Source organism: Saccostrea echinata, unplaced genomic scaffold (assembly GCF_033153115.1).
Source record: "Saccostrea echinata isolate AGI-Se365-2 ecotype Australia unplaced genomic scaffold, CSIRO_AGI_Sech_v1 ptg000009l, whole genome shotgun sequence".
NCBI lineage: Eukaryota > Metazoa > Mollusca > Bivalvia > Ostreida > Ostreidae > Saccostrea > Saccostrea echinata.
In genome coordinates, this window is record NW_026889758.1 from 47,734,276 (window position 1) to 47,751,077 (window position 16,802).

General features: G+C 33.1%; 1 protein-coding gene across 5 annotated transcripts in view; it reads right to left on the reverse strand.

Annotated features, from left to right (window-relative positions):
• Window positions 1–248: 248 nt before the first annotated feature.
• The window catches only part of LOC133182940 (TOG array regulator of axonemal microtubules protein 1-like), a 30,916-nt gene continuing 14,362 nt past the window's right edge, over window positions 249–16,802 (reverse strand). Inside the window, exons 4-22 of one of the 5 annotated variants that reach the window (XM_061317824.1) lie at window positions 16,634–16,699; window positions 15,366–15,410; window positions 14,455–14,648; window positions 13,622–13,660; window positions 10,956–11,143; window positions 10,463–10,752; window positions 7,264–7,371; window positions 6,226–6,422; window positions 5,701–5,948; window positions 5,359–5,502; window positions 5,115–5,220; window positions 4,913–4,999; window positions 4,653–4,801; window positions 4,377–4,535; window positions 4,069–4,195; window positions 3,674–3,955; window positions 3,258–3,474; window positions 3,073–3,159; window positions 249–2,736 (exon numbers count right to left, since the gene is read on the reverse strand). In XM_061317824.1, the coding sequence (XP_061173808.1) occupies window positions 2,480–2,736; window positions 3,073–3,159; window positions 3,258–3,474; window positions 3,674–3,955; window positions 4,069–4,195; window positions 4,377–4,535; window positions 4,653–4,801; window positions 4,913–4,999; window positions 5,115–5,220; window positions 5,359–5,502; window positions 5,701–5,948; window positions 6,226–6,422; window positions 7,264–7,371; window positions 10,463–10,752; window positions 10,956–11,143; window positions 13,622–13,660; window positions 14,455–14,648; window positions 15,366–15,410; window positions 16,634–16,699 (2,990 nt within the window). In that variant the 3' untranslated portion in view covers window positions 249–2,479. The remainder of the gene's footprint in view (window positions 2,737–3,072; window positions 3,160–3,257; window positions 3,475–3,673; window positions 3,956–4,068; window positions 4,196–4,376; window positions 4,536–4,652; window positions 4,802–4,912; window positions 5,000–5,114; window positions 5,221–5,358; window positions 5,503–5,700; window positions 5,949–6,225; window positions 6,423–7,263; window positions 7,372–10,462; window positions 10,753–10,955; window positions 11,144–13,621; window positions 13,661–14,454; window positions 14,649–15,365; window positions 15,411–16,633; window positions 16,700–16,802) is intronic. The other 4 variants (XM_061317826.1, XM_061317825.1, XM_061317827.1 and 1 more) reach the window with 4 other exon arrangements.

A 16,802-nucleotide genomic window follows, 5' to 3' on the forward strand; every position in this document is an offset into this window, starting at 1 on the left:
CTGTATAGCCTAATTCATAAACTAGAGGTAATAAATACATTTATAAGCAGAAATGGTGAGAAACTACCGTTTTAAACTACTTTTAAATTAATAGTATTTGAAAGTTGTTTTTGGTCTTGAGATTTATGTATTTTCGGACATGCCATTTTATGACTTCTTCACAAGACTAGCATGAACTGAAGTTTGCACTTGAACTCGAGTCAAGAGGTTCGGTTAATAAAATTTCTAATTTTTAAGTACAACACCAATAAATTCACTGAATATTTTATTTGGTATTTCAATAGCCAACACAGCCCAAATGAAGATGGATGGAATGATTTGAGCAAGCACATACTGTCATATGCACAAGAATATCTACTCTACAGACAATCAGTTTAAACCATCATTACTCCATATCAATCAGGTTCTGTCCCAGTTCCAATTAAATGCCATAATAAGGGGATGGAAGTCCTCCTGTACAATGTAATACTATGAGAAATTTCCATCCCCTGTTAACTCCCAACAGCCAAAGTTTCTCTACATAAACATAATACTGATTATGACGATAACAATTAATTGCTTTTTGTGAAAAAATTAACACTGAATGAATATAAACGGAGGAAATTCATTTGACAGATTCATTTGTGCGTGGGTTCTTTAAAATTCAAACAATCAAGCAGCTCAGAATTGTGGATACTTGAGTGAAGTAGGAACAATATTCACACTTTATTTTATCTCTCGCCAAATTGTGTGGATTCAATCTGTGATATGAATTTCTTTCAACACGTGCTCATCTGCCAACACAGAAAATCCTCCATGAACATTCATTCCAGAATAAATTAAATACATATTTTTGTATACAGTGGTATATACAGAATGATATGGTAGGTGAACAAAAATGGTTCTCTTAAATATTGGACGGACTTGACAAGTACAGCTTTTCCTATGAATAAAAAAATATCAACTGTCCAAAATCAAGTAATAAACTTTCATGTAATCCCCAATGTGACTAGCAAATGAAAAAAGTTGTATTTGTTTTTAAAACCTGTAAAAATGGTCAGTACATTTATACATGTGTAAGGTCATTTATTCACCAACAAATTCCTTTATGATTTCCAAACAAGGCATATTTATTACAACCTGACTATATTTAAATAGGTTCTTAACAAGACAATAACACAGTAAGAAAAGACTGAAGATGACGGCCTATATACACTCTAATACTGTGACTAAAAGGTGTCTTCCTTACAAGGTGTTTTTGACAGTTCACGTCTCAACAGTAAAGATGAAAAGAAAAAAAGTTTCTAGTGAAAAAAAAACATAGTATTTCCTTAAAATATAAATTGTCATACGAAACTAAATATATTTCCCAATAGGGCACAAGACATATGCATTAATATACAGGACGGTTTAGATGTGATATATATTCCTATGTATATTGGGAGAGGGAATAAGCGATATGACATCTAACACCGTGAGATACCCACTTGGTCATTTTCACTATGCTGCGGGGGAAAGGGGGGGGGGGGGGACTACATTTACAAAAACGAAAGAGAAAATGCAACTCTGGAATGCTAGCAACAATTCTTTACAAAAAAAAAAGCGAAAATAAAAAACACATTCCATGTTGTTTCAGCTTATGAGTTTCTTTTTTTTTTTTAAATGATGATACATGCATATTATGCTATTCTAATTTTCTCCATTAAAAACAAAATATGCTCAGCTACTATTCAAAAAAAAAAAATGTCTGTCCTTGATAGGTCTCTTCACATACACTTACATACGCATAGGAAGAAATCATGCATTGGCTATACATCAACAAGAAACAGTGCAAACAAGTCAACAGTTCATTTGCACTTACAAAAATAAATAGTTTTCAATAACAACAACACATGATTTTTTTTAAAACACAATATGTAGACAAGCTACATGGACTTAATAATAATTCTGGTTCTCATATAAATTATATACATACTCAATAAAAGGAAAAATTAAAAAATCACTCTCACATCACAATCACAGTAGCACTTGATTTCATCACATTCACACAATAAAGTATAAATATTAAAAACTAACTGTACATATAATATATATTTACCTATTACAATAGGTTAACAACATGTTCTCCTAGATATTGGAGAAAATCACAGTACATCAAAGCTAAAAAATCAATAACTTGGGCCAAAGTTTCATTTTTAGGTTCACAGGAATTTTTAATCTTGGTGACAATTTTCATTTGAAGGTGAATATTCATGACAAAAAGAATTTAATCAAAACAGAGAGCAAAAAAGTGATTCATTAAACATCTGAAATACAATGGTACACTATTCTGAAAATACTTTCACACGAAATACAGAGATTTGAGATGTAAAAAAAAAAAAAAAAAAAAAAGCAAAACGACAAAATACAGGCCTGTAATCCAAAAAACAAACATCTCTGGCCACACTAGTCCCATAAATAACAAAAATAAAAACATATATCACAGTATTGACATCTTCTTTTACCTATCAATCATTTCCTGAAGCAACTGTAGGTGGCGTGGGGTTACGTTGGGGTCAGAGGTTGCTTTTTCTAACAGGGACAGTCCCATCTGATTATAAAGAGAATTCACCAGGGTGGCAGTTGCTGTGCGAATGCTTGAGCTACCACCCTGAACTGCCCCACTACTGTTTGTGGCCCCCAAAAGGTGCCATAAGAGAGGCAACACATGTAGCACCACCTGTTTCTGCTTGCGCTGGTATACCTTTGTCACAAGTTCTGTAAAACATAAAAATTATCCCTTAAATGTCTGCTTCTAAATGCATGACACAGTAAAACATGACAAGAACAAACACATACATTACAGCAAAGTGATTTTCAATCCCTGAACTTTCAAAACATACTATGAACTTAATGGATATATTGATTATGTTTATAACAATTCAAAATTGTCTGTCCCTGTCACTTTGATATAGATATTTTTTACTGTATTTGAAAAATTAAAAGGTTCTCCATTTATTTCCTAAACAAAGTTCATAGAAAATCCCATTAGAAGTCAAGTAAGAATTGAGAATGCTCCTTGTTTAATGTCGGTGAATTATAGGATCGTCTTACCTGCCACTTTAGTCACTAAATCAGGTTTACTCCTAGCACTGGCTGACTGGGCCTGATTGGCCAAGGGTTGTAGTAACTGGCCACCATCTATTACAAAAGATTAATTTACATGTCAATACATGAGCAATGTGAAAATTTGCATATCGATAGTCTTGATTAGTGATACATGTATGTACTGTGCATACCTAAGTGTTCGGTTAATGAGTTGATGATTTCCATTGCAGTTTGGTAAATCTCTTTGTTTTTAGATGAAAGATTGGGAGCAATGTTTCCAATAGCCATACTCATGACCTGTGTCAAGGAGTCCTTCAGGATAGGAACAATCTGTAGCATCACACTCAGGGCAAACAAGTTCACTTTACTATTTGGATCTTGTAATCGTGGTAGGAACTTGTCAAAAATCTGTAAATAAGGGGTATCTTAAATAAATTTGCAATTGACAAAGCACTTTCGATATAGGTACAATCTGCATACACCTACATGTAGTATTCATACTGGCTCACTGATTTTTTTCCTCGGTGAATACATAATAATTTATGCAACCATCTTAAAATTTTTATTAAAGAAATTATATAGTATTATTAAACTGTATTGTAATTACCTTGACTATATTCATGATGACCACGTCTGTGTTTTCCTCACACATCTCCAGCAGCATAGAAATGCCTTTGTGGCGATCTCTCCAGTCATTTGCCGAGATGAGATTTGTCATGTTTTTGATCGCTTCCTGGGTAGCATCATCTGTGCGGATAAGTCTTTTGGACGGAGTGCTGTGTTGTAGCTCACTGTTGGCAGACCCTCCTCGAACTATTGAACTAGCACGACTTGCCGGCCCTCTACCACCCCTAGCAGATGAAGCTTCATGTGGCATTTCTCCAAGGCCCTATAAACAATAACTTTCATCTTAATAAATCTGATATTCATCTAAGTTTTCTGCATAATGAAAAAAAAAAAGTTCAACCATATTAAGTTGTGTAAAATTTCTTATGATTATACCTTAGTCTTCAACCCTTCCACTATGTCTTGAATATTCCTGAGAGTGTTGGCTGGCAAGTGCTTTGACAACATTTTATTGAAATCCTGATGGACCATCAGAGTGTACAAAATTTTTCTTCCATTATATCTGCAAAAAAGTTTAAATATTTCCAAAAATTTAGATCACTATTAAAGTTCAACAGTCAAAGAATCTTGGTCATACAAGTAGCTCATTTTCACTTTAAAAAAATAAACCAGAGACTTAAATATTTTTTAAAATACATTAATATACAGTAGTAATGAAGTCTAATGCTGTTGAGTATTTCTACCTAGTTTCCTGTGAGGCATCCATGACAAAGTGAGCTGCAGTAGGGAGCACCCTGTCTGTAACATCTTTGACCCCACTTAAAATTCGTCCTGGGCCCATCTTCTCCACCAACTCCACAACAAAGCGAGATGTTGTCTTCCTGACTTGCACATTTTTATGACTGTAAAATTCATAAAGATTAAGTAAATGACTAGTTGCATAGAAAAAAAAGGATTTGGTAAGCTCAATTTTTTGTTGATATACAAGGAATGCTGAAGCGTTAATGTGTTAGACTTACGTAGCACCACCAGCAATCAGTGCCAACAAGCTCCTCTGTGGAGTAATGAATTCCACCATGGCATGTAATGACTTCTCTACATCCTCCCTGATAAACCCGTTGCTCTCTCCATTTTTGGCTAGCAGAGCTTTGGCAGTAATCTCCACATCCTGAAAAGTTTGAAAGTTAATTACACTGTACAAAGAAGCATTGCAGATTTTATTCAAATATAGGTAATTTTCCAAAACTGCATACTTAAGTTTTTGAAAAAAAATACTTACTGCATCCATACTCTTCTTGAGATAAGCAAACATATCCCCAAGAGCAACAATGGCCAACCTGGACACTTGAGATCTAAGGTTTTTCACCTGTAAATGCGAAATCAAATTATGCAATTGGAGAAGATACGACTAACTGGTCAAACAAATTCACTTGTACTGAAACTGACCCGTAAGTAATACAAAAGAAAATTGTTCCACTGACCTCATTTAACATGGCCAGCACCACTGTGTGGAGCTGAACATTGACAGTATCTGGATGATACATCACCAGTCTTCTGATAGTATTCACACCACTGCATTTAGCCTCCCTATATAAAATAGCAAAACGCAGCTTCAATACGATGTAAAATTCATATGATATCAATTCAAATTTTCTAGCTCTGAAGGAATTGAAAGGGATATTAAATTTTTGTATAGTGATAGAGAACTTTATATGGTTTACTGACCAGTCACTACTGTTGAGGTTCTGATGAGCTTCTCTAATGGCCGCTTCAGGATCTTTATATGGTTGCCAGTCACTAGGATTATCTGATTCATATAAACCATTAGAAGAGGCTGACACTGGGTGACTAGCATTACCATTCATGGTACTGAAAATATCAGAAACACACTTTATCATTTTTTTTTGTTGAAAAAGACCCAGTTCCTAAAAATGTAAACAAGTTTATGCAATAACATCATATGTATGTCTTGAACCATTTTCTGCTAACAAATTCTGATGACCTTACTCCACATTTTATCATTACCAGGACCATACAACATTGTATTTCAATTTTATAATGACTTACGGTGGCCCACTGCCTGCCTTCTTGCGGGGTGAGGGTGACTTTTTGGGGGTAGTAACAGGGATACTCTCACTGGTATTCAGTCTCTTTAACTTCTCTTGCTGTCGCTCTCGTTCCTTCCGTAACTTCTCATCATGTTCTTGTTTCTTTTTCTCTCGTTCTATTCTCTGTTGTTCCAGTTCTTCTTCCTTTTGTTTCTGAGCTTTTGCTAGTCTGTCTTTCATAGCTTTGCTCATTGCTTTACTGTTATCCTAAAATTGCAAAGCATAATAAAGTTTAAAAAAAAAACTAATAAACTTGTCATGGCAAAGAAGTGTTACGGCACATCTAAATATCAAATTCCAACAAGCCTATTCATACATTCTAGGTTGTGATTATGGTATCTGCCTGTAAATCATTAATTAAGAGGTTAACAAAAATATATTGATTAATTTTTTTCTCTCTAGCAATTACAATCTTCTTGTAAAGCAATGAAAACCAAGCAGTCTAACATTTTACACAAAAGATCAAATGAATGCTTTAACTTACATCTTCCAAAGATAGGTCATCAGCTTCTTCCATTCCAGGTTCATCATTGGAGCCCTGGCGGTTAATACTGATACCCACCACCCCACTAGTGAAGTCTTTTCGATCACTTCGTGGTGGTTTACGATCATGTCGGTCACCTGACTGGGAGTTCCCAGCATTCACGGCATGTTCAGCTCCATTACTTGAGTCAAACATTCCTGTGATTAAGAAGTGCATCATTGAGCAGGGAAGTAAAAATAACTGCACACACACAAATGTACTTTTAATTCATCAGAAAGTTATTAATAGTGTTAATTATGGGGTAGAATTATCAATTAAGCAAATAAATATTTCTGGGAAAATGAGTTAAGGATAAAACACAGATGAAATTAAAATGTTTGTTACAAAATTACACAAAGTTAATGATAAAATATGAAGCATATACTTGTAACATTTGGTATCCCCTAATGAATTCTCTGAGAGGTTATACAGAAATAACCTTAGAGTAAATAGACACATATACAGTATATTATATTGATTTTCTAGTTCCTAATTATAAAAGCTACAAATTATTGATCCTCTCCAGTGTGAATGGATGAATGTAAAAGTGAATGTTCTTTCTTGTCATTTGTTTTACCTATCTTAGCTATCTATATTCATGATAATTAGATTTGTGTACAAGTTCCTAGGGTATACTAATAATTTAAGTCTACCTAGCATGTGCTACACAGTACATTTAAGTAATTCAATATCTTCTCTGCAATATCTACATTAACTGTAAATATATAACAAATATTTGATAGTTCTTGATAATTATTATATTTACAGATTTTACACTTATTTCTGTCTACCACATATAAATACTGTATGCAGACTTATAGGTATCTTAATAATAAGCCTTGCCATTTATGCCATTATAAACTTTTCTATATCTAGATTCTACAGTTTGTCTATTTATTTTCCAATGTCATCTTAAGACTATAAATAGATAACTATATCAAGTCTACAATGTGTTGACTACTTGTGCCTGTGATGACTAGACTACTCTGTAACACATACCCTTGCCTACAACACCAATACTGTCTTGGGTAGGCATTTTTTCGTCATCCCACTCCACAGCACCATAACTGTGCATGGAGGCCACACCAAGGGGAGATAACAAGGGGCCTGTAAACAACACGCAACATATGGAAGGGTTATAGTGCTGCAGTGTTAAAGTGGATGATGCATGCATTCATTAAGTCACTCAAAACTGTGGTCACCATTCATTACAGATCAAATGTAGTTAAACATGGATAGATAGCAAACCAAATTGAAAATAAAATCTTTTGACAATAATTTTGTAGTGCCAGAATGTATCTCAAGGAGAAAATCACTGTGATATTGAAACATCTGAGAAACAGTCATGTTTCCTGGACAGAATTTTTTTTCCCCCTAAAGACCTTTCAATTTTTTTATAATCCAAAAAACTCCTTGTCCATGCATAAAAAATTCATTTATCAAACACAATGAATGATGACCACAACAAAATCAAGCTCTAGGCACCTCACACTACACATACAGGTTACATATAAAAGCAGAAATAATTCTTTCAGTGAACAAAATAAAGGGTTGTGCAAAATTTCTTTTAAAGGCTCATGGGCCACAATGCTCACTTGAATCCCACTGCTCTTTTTCTACTGACTAAATATGTTATAACACCCCTTCTTTTTTACAGGGGAAAAATATTTTTATCCTTATGGTGTCTTAGCTTTAATCTATACTTCACTGGGATGCTTGAATCCTAATGTACTTTATCTATATATATTTTTATGTAAAACGTTCATCTTTCACTGTTGCCTCATTCCAGCCCCTACTGTCAAGACTTGAACAACCCTGAATCTACATACAAATGTGGATGTTATTATATACTCTAAACATTTATATATAATTAAGGCACTAAAAATTTAGCACAATTTTCTTCTTCAAGTGATAAGCCCAATGATAAATAAGTGCACTGGAGTCATATAAACAATATGTATCAGTTTAATCATACATTTTCATGTACTTGAATTAGTGGACAAAAAGCAGCTGAAAATTGCTAGAATATGATTACTGCTAGGTTAAGTATGTTTACAGTAAAATTTGATAAACCACAGCCCCATTGTTCATTAGAAGATTTTGAATGATTTTTCTGCAGTATTTCTACATAATTGTTTACTCCTACTGTGGCCCCATGCGCACACCCAAAAAAAGGTGGGATAATGTCAACCAATTTAAATGAGCAATACATAAGCAAAGTTTTTCATGTTTCCTGTAATACAAGATTTTGTTGATGTTTTTAAAAATGAACTTCCATATTTCCATTTTTTTAAATACCCACTCTTGAAAAAAAATTGCCCTTCATCAAAAATTAAATTTCCTTTATTAAAAGATGCTTTGTGGCAAGTCAGATTGAAAATGGCCCAAGGGGCTCTGGACAAAATGAATATATGAACAGTTTACAAACATTTATATAAACAGACACATGTCAGACAAACTTTGATCTAAAATGCTTACTTGAGCCTCTGGCTCAGGTGAGCTAATAAAATAAAAACAAATTCAGGGAGGAATTTACTAATGGTATATACTTTTAAAGTCACTACCATTGAGGCAGTGACTCAAAGAGAATAAAGCAATGAAAAGTAGAGCTATCCTAACCAGACCAATACCCAAGAGGCAAACTTTAATCTGTTACGCCTGAAATGTTATGTTTTTTAATCTGAATTCTTAAATTTTGGGGTAAGTTGAAATTTGGAAAATTCAGGCTTTTTTTTTTATTAAACTGAGGAATTTTTTAGAATCAATATTGTTACAAATTACTATTTTAATCATGATTTCAATTAATTACATCTTTCTTATTTCATTCTAATAATTTTGAAAATGTCCTCAAGCTTTTCTATATTTTTATGCCAGGAACCACCACCCTTCCTTTGACATTAATTACAGAATCTGACATGTTTACAGAATATTTTTTGTGTGGACTAAGAATATGTGCTGAACACTGCGTAAAGTTGGGTGATGCAGCAGTCTATAGACCCTTACTCTATTTTGCATGTTTACCCCTTCTCCTTGATTGTCATTTTTCAAATTTGTGTTTTATTTAAGAATGTATGAATCTTTTTTATTAAATAAAGGCTGTATCCTTTGTGATTTTTTAGTACATATCATTACTGTTGCAAAGCATTTTTTCCTAGGGATGGGTATCGGCAAAAATTTCGTATCGTGATATATCACGATTTTCCCCCAAAAAATATCGCGATAAATCGTGATATTTTTACACACATTTTTTACTACAATTTCAAATGAATTTCCATAATATTTCTTAAAAATATGCTATAAAAACATAACTTTACTTTTTAAATTTTCATTTATTTAATATAAAGCATGTTTTGATGCCGTTGTTTAACTGTTTTCAACATTTTTTACAATTCCTCTTATTGTCATTCAATAGTTTGAACAAATAAATGAATAATTTCCGGAATTTATAGTTATGTACCAAATACCGGTATTTTAGTCTCCGCATCACGATACGTGTCACGCAATAAAAAATCGCGATATACCAGTATACCGATAAAATCGCGCATCCCTATTTTTTCCCAACTATAGCCATACGAGGTGCAAATCTTAAACAAAAGAAATCTGGTAATCCTTTGGTAAATCCCTCATTACATCCCTTACAAATCAATTCATCAGAGGGACTTCTTAGAATGATATGACAGAAGTTTTTCAGATTGTTTTTATTCATCTCTACATAATAAATCAGACTATTAAAAAATATTCTAAATTATTCTTTAGCAATTATGATGCAAGATTTTGGAAATATTTACAACTTATGGGGAAAAATAATTGCCATTTTTATATTGAGTATTGGTCCAGCAACCTGGCCCACATAGGGTCTAGAGATATTTCAGACAGGGATGGGCAGATAAATATGATTCCTTTTCTCCTCCCAATCTTTGCTGATGTATGCTTAAGGAAAGAACACTTGCTATCTTTTGCTGTATGTGCATTGTTTACAGTGCCAAAAAACATTTACAAACATCTGTCTAAAGGAAATTGTCAAACAAAAAAAAGTTTTGGTTCTTAAAAATTCATCATGACAAAATTTCCTTTACACACATTTTCAAGGCAGACATACTCCAATGCAATAATCACTGCAAGACAATAATGTCCTCCTTGAAAGTTTGAGATCTAAAAACAATGTGATATAACTGGGAGTATATGTGATTCTCTTTACCTTTTTGCATTCTCCGCCTGTCCCGGACTTTACTGAGCCCACCCACACTTGCCCTCCTGTCTAAAGCCTCCTGATCATCATTGTACCCTTTGCCCACAACCTGGACATTAGACGTCTTGTTCTCCCTGAATGTGACCCCACTGGCAGGGTTATAGTCTATTCTTATAACACCAGAGTTCCCTGCACTGCTGATGCCCGAATCCTCTGGACTGCTCTCTGGTTTCTTCTTGGAGAAAGAATTGGTTCTGGCCAACTTTGGCCGAGACTCAAATGGGGACTCAGCTTTTTTACTAAATGAGGAAAAAGTTTACAGTGTTCATACTTGTACTAATTTCCATATTTCATAGTCATCTGCATTAGACCCTCAATCCCAACATACCAAAATCAATATTTTTAAAGAAACAATAAAATCAATGAATTAATACTGATTAAGAATCTAAGAATACATGACTTCTACTAAAATTTACCATGGAGTACAGATTAAAAACAGTACCTTTTCTTGGATCGATTGGAGATAGATCCAGTATCTGACTCTCCGTTGGAAGAGACGGTGCTCCAGATTCCACTCTCGTGTAAATCGGCCGAGGGGGAGCTGGACCGTGAATGACTCCCGTACTTCTCAATCTGTTCCTCTTTCTTTTTTGAAGCACTGCTTCTTATGCTCTTTAGGGAGTTCATCATCTGTGAACATTTTTTTCAAGAAGTTAAGTTTTTCCCCTCATCAGTTTTATAAAAAGGGTTATAAAGTACTTACCGGATATATATTTTCATTGGTATAAATAGCACCCATGAGAAACTTGACTTTACAAGTCAACTCATATAAGATAAAGGGCAGCATTTTTTAATTATACAGAATTTTTCATAACCAAAGGTATCCCAAAATGTACAGTGGCGCCTCATTAATCCGGACGCCTCCGTCCCCAACGAAATCGTCCGGATAAATGAATCATCCGGATAAGTGAATCACTTCTTAAAAGACGTACCCTCTCAAAGCATGCACATATGAACAGTGGTATCAAATGTGAAGGCAAATAAAACACCTTTATTTTACCTTGACTTATTGATTTCAATTTTATAGTTTTAAAAGAAATAATTGATAGTTAAAAAAGAAAAAATGTAATTTACACGATGAAAAATAAATTGGCAGTTTTATGTTGAGACTTCCTTTTCTAACACAGGAAACTTTACTTGCCTTCTATTTGACGTGTAGTTACATGGGCTGACCAAATTTTGATCGGCTACTGTTTTATTTCGGCATATTTTTTTTATTCAAGCTCATATTAAGCAAAACTGTTCATTATCACCATTGAGAATGTTCAAATGACTAACCGCATATATTCACTACATAGGGAAGTAAGTAACTAAACACTGTAATCAGTGTACGTATTGCAAACATTCAACGTAAACACAAGCCATATTCAGGATTATCAATATTTTCTCTATAAACCTTGAAAAAACGTGATCGGCATTTACAACTAACGCCAGTTACGTATTTCTTAGTGCATCAAATAGAAATATATTTTCTTGAATTATGTGTCATAATGAATCGTCTTATGAAAAAAAAACCCGTTTCAAATAATGTACGTTTTGAGAAATGGAAAATCGTATTTTGATAAACTTACGCAACTCAATACCACAATGAAATCTCGTGATTTATTATTCAGTAAAAAAAATTATATACAACTCTCCAAAATTCTCATAAATTTATATATCGTTGTCAATTTATTCGATTTTGAACGGATTTATATTTAATTAATGCACAGTATAAGCTAAATTCTTCGGGTTTTATAATATAAAAGACGTGTGTTTTATCTGAGGTAAACACACGCTAATTAAAGACGCTATTGTTTAGAGGTCACAGGTAACCGCCTTCAAACTGACTCCACGTACAATGTTTTTACAATAATTATCACTACTGCAAGAAAGGTGTAAAAAGTCGTTCCTCGAAAAATTACCGTCCGGATAAACGAGTCGTTTTTCAATGGTATATTACGTTTTGTAGTAGAAATTGACCGTCCGGATCCGGAACGCGAATTTCCGGATTAATGAGACAAAATAAAGTGGATAAAAATCGGTTCCCAGAAAATATCGTCCGGAAGGTGAAGTGTCCGGATTATTGGCGTCCGGATTACCGCAGTGCCACTGTATTACTAAAGAGTTTATAAATTTATCAAATAGATGAAATTTAACTTATTAAAGAATTTACTCCCCACCCCTTTCTCCTCATCACACAGATAAATCACTTTACAAATGTACTCTTTACTGTCAATGTACTATAATAAGCCTTACCCTTATTCAATTATATGAACTGAATTATAGAAGACTCCTCTATTAATGAAAGTCTTCATTAAATTTTTTGTAAATTTGTGAACAGCTACTTTTTCTAACAAAACTGTACTCTCTTTTTTTAAGTTGTTTAGAAACTCATGTAATCATATTATCTATTCAACCAAGTAAGTGAAGGTTACTCTATTAAACAGAGTGCTGTGGAATCATTTTATCTTTATTTTTCATGAATTTTGGTACCCCTTACCTTCAAATTTATAATCTCAACGAATATGGAAATGTCAGTGTTTTTACAAAACATTCGCCAATAAAATTATGTTACCATAAACCTGTACATGTTTAGCAATCTACAAAAATTGGCCCCATGAATTGAAATGATTCCACAGTATTATCAAATGTGCATGAAATGACACATAATAAGTGACAATATCAAAAACAATTGTTAACACATAAACCATTATGATAATAACTCAAAAATGCTTCCCATACTAACAAAAAGCTTTTACAAAAAAAAAACCATAATCCAATGCAAGACCACTTTTAAATGTGACATAAAAATGCTTAAATATGCCTTCTTTTTTATGAAAGCAACACATTCTTTGTAATGAGTATATAGATTATTCATGCATGTTAAGTTTAACAGTTGTGGCAATAGGAATGGGATATCCTGTATAGCCGACTTCAATGTAACCAATAGGAAAAGTGATTGGGGTAGCTTGTAGCTGTGAATCAATAGGTAATGATTTCCCTAGGGCATGTTTAGACTTATTAGGTATTCTGGTTAGGTCCATTTTTCTTCCATTTCATATCACACATATAAATTGTTAGCAAAGCAAACTGTGTAGGGTACAACTCAGGTAAAGGGTCACAAACCTTTGCACCACCTCGCAGACTTTTCAAGTACTTCATCATCTGTTAAGAAATGGTGCAGAATTCAAGAGAAATGCAAGAGTCAATTTCTCAAAGCTGAGATCCAATGCGGATAAATTACAGTTTAGACATGCAAAAAAAAAAATGATACTCAGAAAATGTGTAGAACAATGTAGTTATCTAACATTTATCAAATGAATAATTCTTTCATGTTACTGACTACAGGACAAGTGTGATTTTAAGTTGAAACTAATGAACTGCATGCATGATCAAAGATGAAATAGGACTTTTTTTTGGTATTTAAAAGAACTTAAGAACTATTGCATGCATACATGGCATTGTTATTTCTAATTAAAAGATACTATTTAAACTTTATCTACTGTTTTAAGCACTTTAATTACAGAAACTGCTCTTAAAATCTACACTGTCGACATGCATATACTTGAAGAATAGGCTTTGTGCAGTTTCTTACAGGTTTTCCATTCATATCAAATTTTGCCTTCTAAAATTAGATTTCTTACATATTCAAATACTTAATCTGTTTCATTAGCGCAATCAAATCTTATTTTTCTAATTTAAATTCTTATGTATTACCTACTTCAAAAACATAAACAAAAACTACAAAAAGTTGGACACACAAGGTCTGTTGCTAATTCAGGCAAGGGGAATAAGTAAGAACATGAATATGACTCTTTGTTTTTATGCGCTAATTTATCCCATAAATCCAAGAAAGGAAGATAAAGTACTATTTTCTTGAAAACACTTCTTTATAAAGTTATTACTGGTAATAAAATAAAGATCTTCTCTAAATGTAGTGAAAGGAAAGGTATATTTACCTCTGACTTAGACTCATCATACAGCCCCCTTTCAACAGAGTCCTCATAAGCACTATCCTGGTCATCTTCCTTGGAGGAGGAAAACCTCTCAGACTGTGCTGCAGCAATTGGTGGAACTCTCTTGGTGGGGCGACGTGTGGCGGAACGAGCCAGTGCTGGTTTGGATGGGAATGGAGAGGACTCATCATTTGTTCCTTTAAAAAAAGTAAACGTGGATATGAATGAGCTGATCAATTAAAAGGTCTTCTAATTGCGTTTTCGACCCCTGACAGGCAAACATGAAAGCACACCCACTAACAAGTCTTTCTTCATATAAATTGGTGACGTAAGAGGGATTTTTTTTCATATCCATACCTATAGTTTGTAATTATTCTTGATATAATTTAAATGATTAAATTATGTTAATGACATCCATTCAGCTATTTCTATCTTTTAAATGTTCTGATTACAAAAGAGAAGTCATCAAATCCTGTCCTCAATAGTTTTTCCCCCCAGAAATATTAAAGGCAAAAACTGTCTGCCTATTACGGCAAGTTCCTTTGACACAGATATGTGAAAATCATTTCACATAATGTATTCAAATTGAATCCAAGGAATAAACTGACACAAATTTTGCTAAAGGCATTCTGAAAGATGCCTTTATTCTGCTTTAAATCTTTTAATACATTCTTTTCTAATTTAAATTTAAAGATGATCCACAGATTAGCTTTTCCACCTGACAAAATTCTTTTCTGACATAAGGCCAAATGAAGAAATTTACAATCAAATTCCTGCATTCTAACAAAGTCTTAACAATAATAGACCAAGAGTATTTTATCTCCAAATTTTTTAACAAACACACTTGAATAACGCAAATACATAGATTTATCACGATCAGGGGCACTTAAACATGTTCACAACATGAAATATACCTCTCCAAGAATCCTCGTTAGAGAAGTTAGGAGATCCAACATCAGCTACAAACAATTAGAATTAGTGTCGTTAGTAATTAATACAGTTCTAATCTGTTGTTAACAAGTACTACATGTATTAATAAGTTGGTTGTGATAAATAAAATGCTATTTATATGAAAATGTTTTGAATGTGCTTGTTTGACAAGTTTATAATCATACAATATTAATTTTGAAATTAGTGAAGTTTAAATCATAATTAGTTAGGATATAAAAGGTACATTGTCTGTGTGTGACTGAATGAATTTTATAAACAAACATTGCCAGATCATATTCCTACGCCAACAAATAAATCTCAATATTACATTGCATTACCATTTAATCAAATTAACATTTAAGACCTAGCTTCAACAAAATTCACATACTTTAATAATATTTAAGAGCTCTAAAACACAACTCACTAACAATGTCATATTGCACATCTACAGATCTATCCTGTAATTTCTCATATTCTTTTTTTTTATGTGACATAAATATTCTACTATCAGTTGAAATCAATTTGTACTTGGAGTGGAATTCAATTAGTATTTCTTGCCTTAAAATCAGTAAAATTTAATATCAATATGTTCAAAAATACTCCTCAAGATTCTCTAAGGTAGCTAATACTTGAGTTATGCAATAGTTTTTTTTTTTCTTCATGGCTTAAGCATATTGCTGGTATAAAAATCCGAAAGGGGTTCTACTTCATAATATTCAAATATTGAAATGAATGCATGAAGCCCACTTCAACACGTCTTCATAAATAAATGCTATAATTTGAATAACAAAATCATACATCCACAATCAACATCAGGACATTTAATATTTGTTTTGAGGGACGGCACACAGGGTCGCACAATAAATGGGTGGGTTTTAAAAATCAAATCCCTGTAATTGTCAAATATAGACTGAAGCCAGTGAAGAGTCAAGAATGTATACATAACTTTCTTATGCAAAATCTATAAAATTCAAATAAGTAGAGAAGTGCGATTTTTCTCTAACCAAATGCAAAACAATTAAGTCATCTCTTCTTTTTGGCTATAGATATTTGTAATTTACTCAATTTACGCTATGTTTAATTGACAATTATGCTCATTCTCTATGATTATACATTTCTACAAATTGCCTACATCTAGAACTTTTATGCAAGCTACATATACAGTAAAAAAAAAAATGTAACATAGTTGTGGCATCTAACAGTATATAAATACACAGAGTTCCGTACTCCCAAATGTGCTTCTTTTACTCACTCTCTGAAGAACGAAGCTCTAAAAAGGGTTTAACTGGTGGTCTATCAACTGCTTTTTTAGTCTTAGCTATAGAAAAAACAGTTACCAAAAAGTTTTTGACAGTTAAAAACAAGAATGTGATATAATAGTATATCTTCACCAATTCTTACCATACCTGCAGAAATTGAAC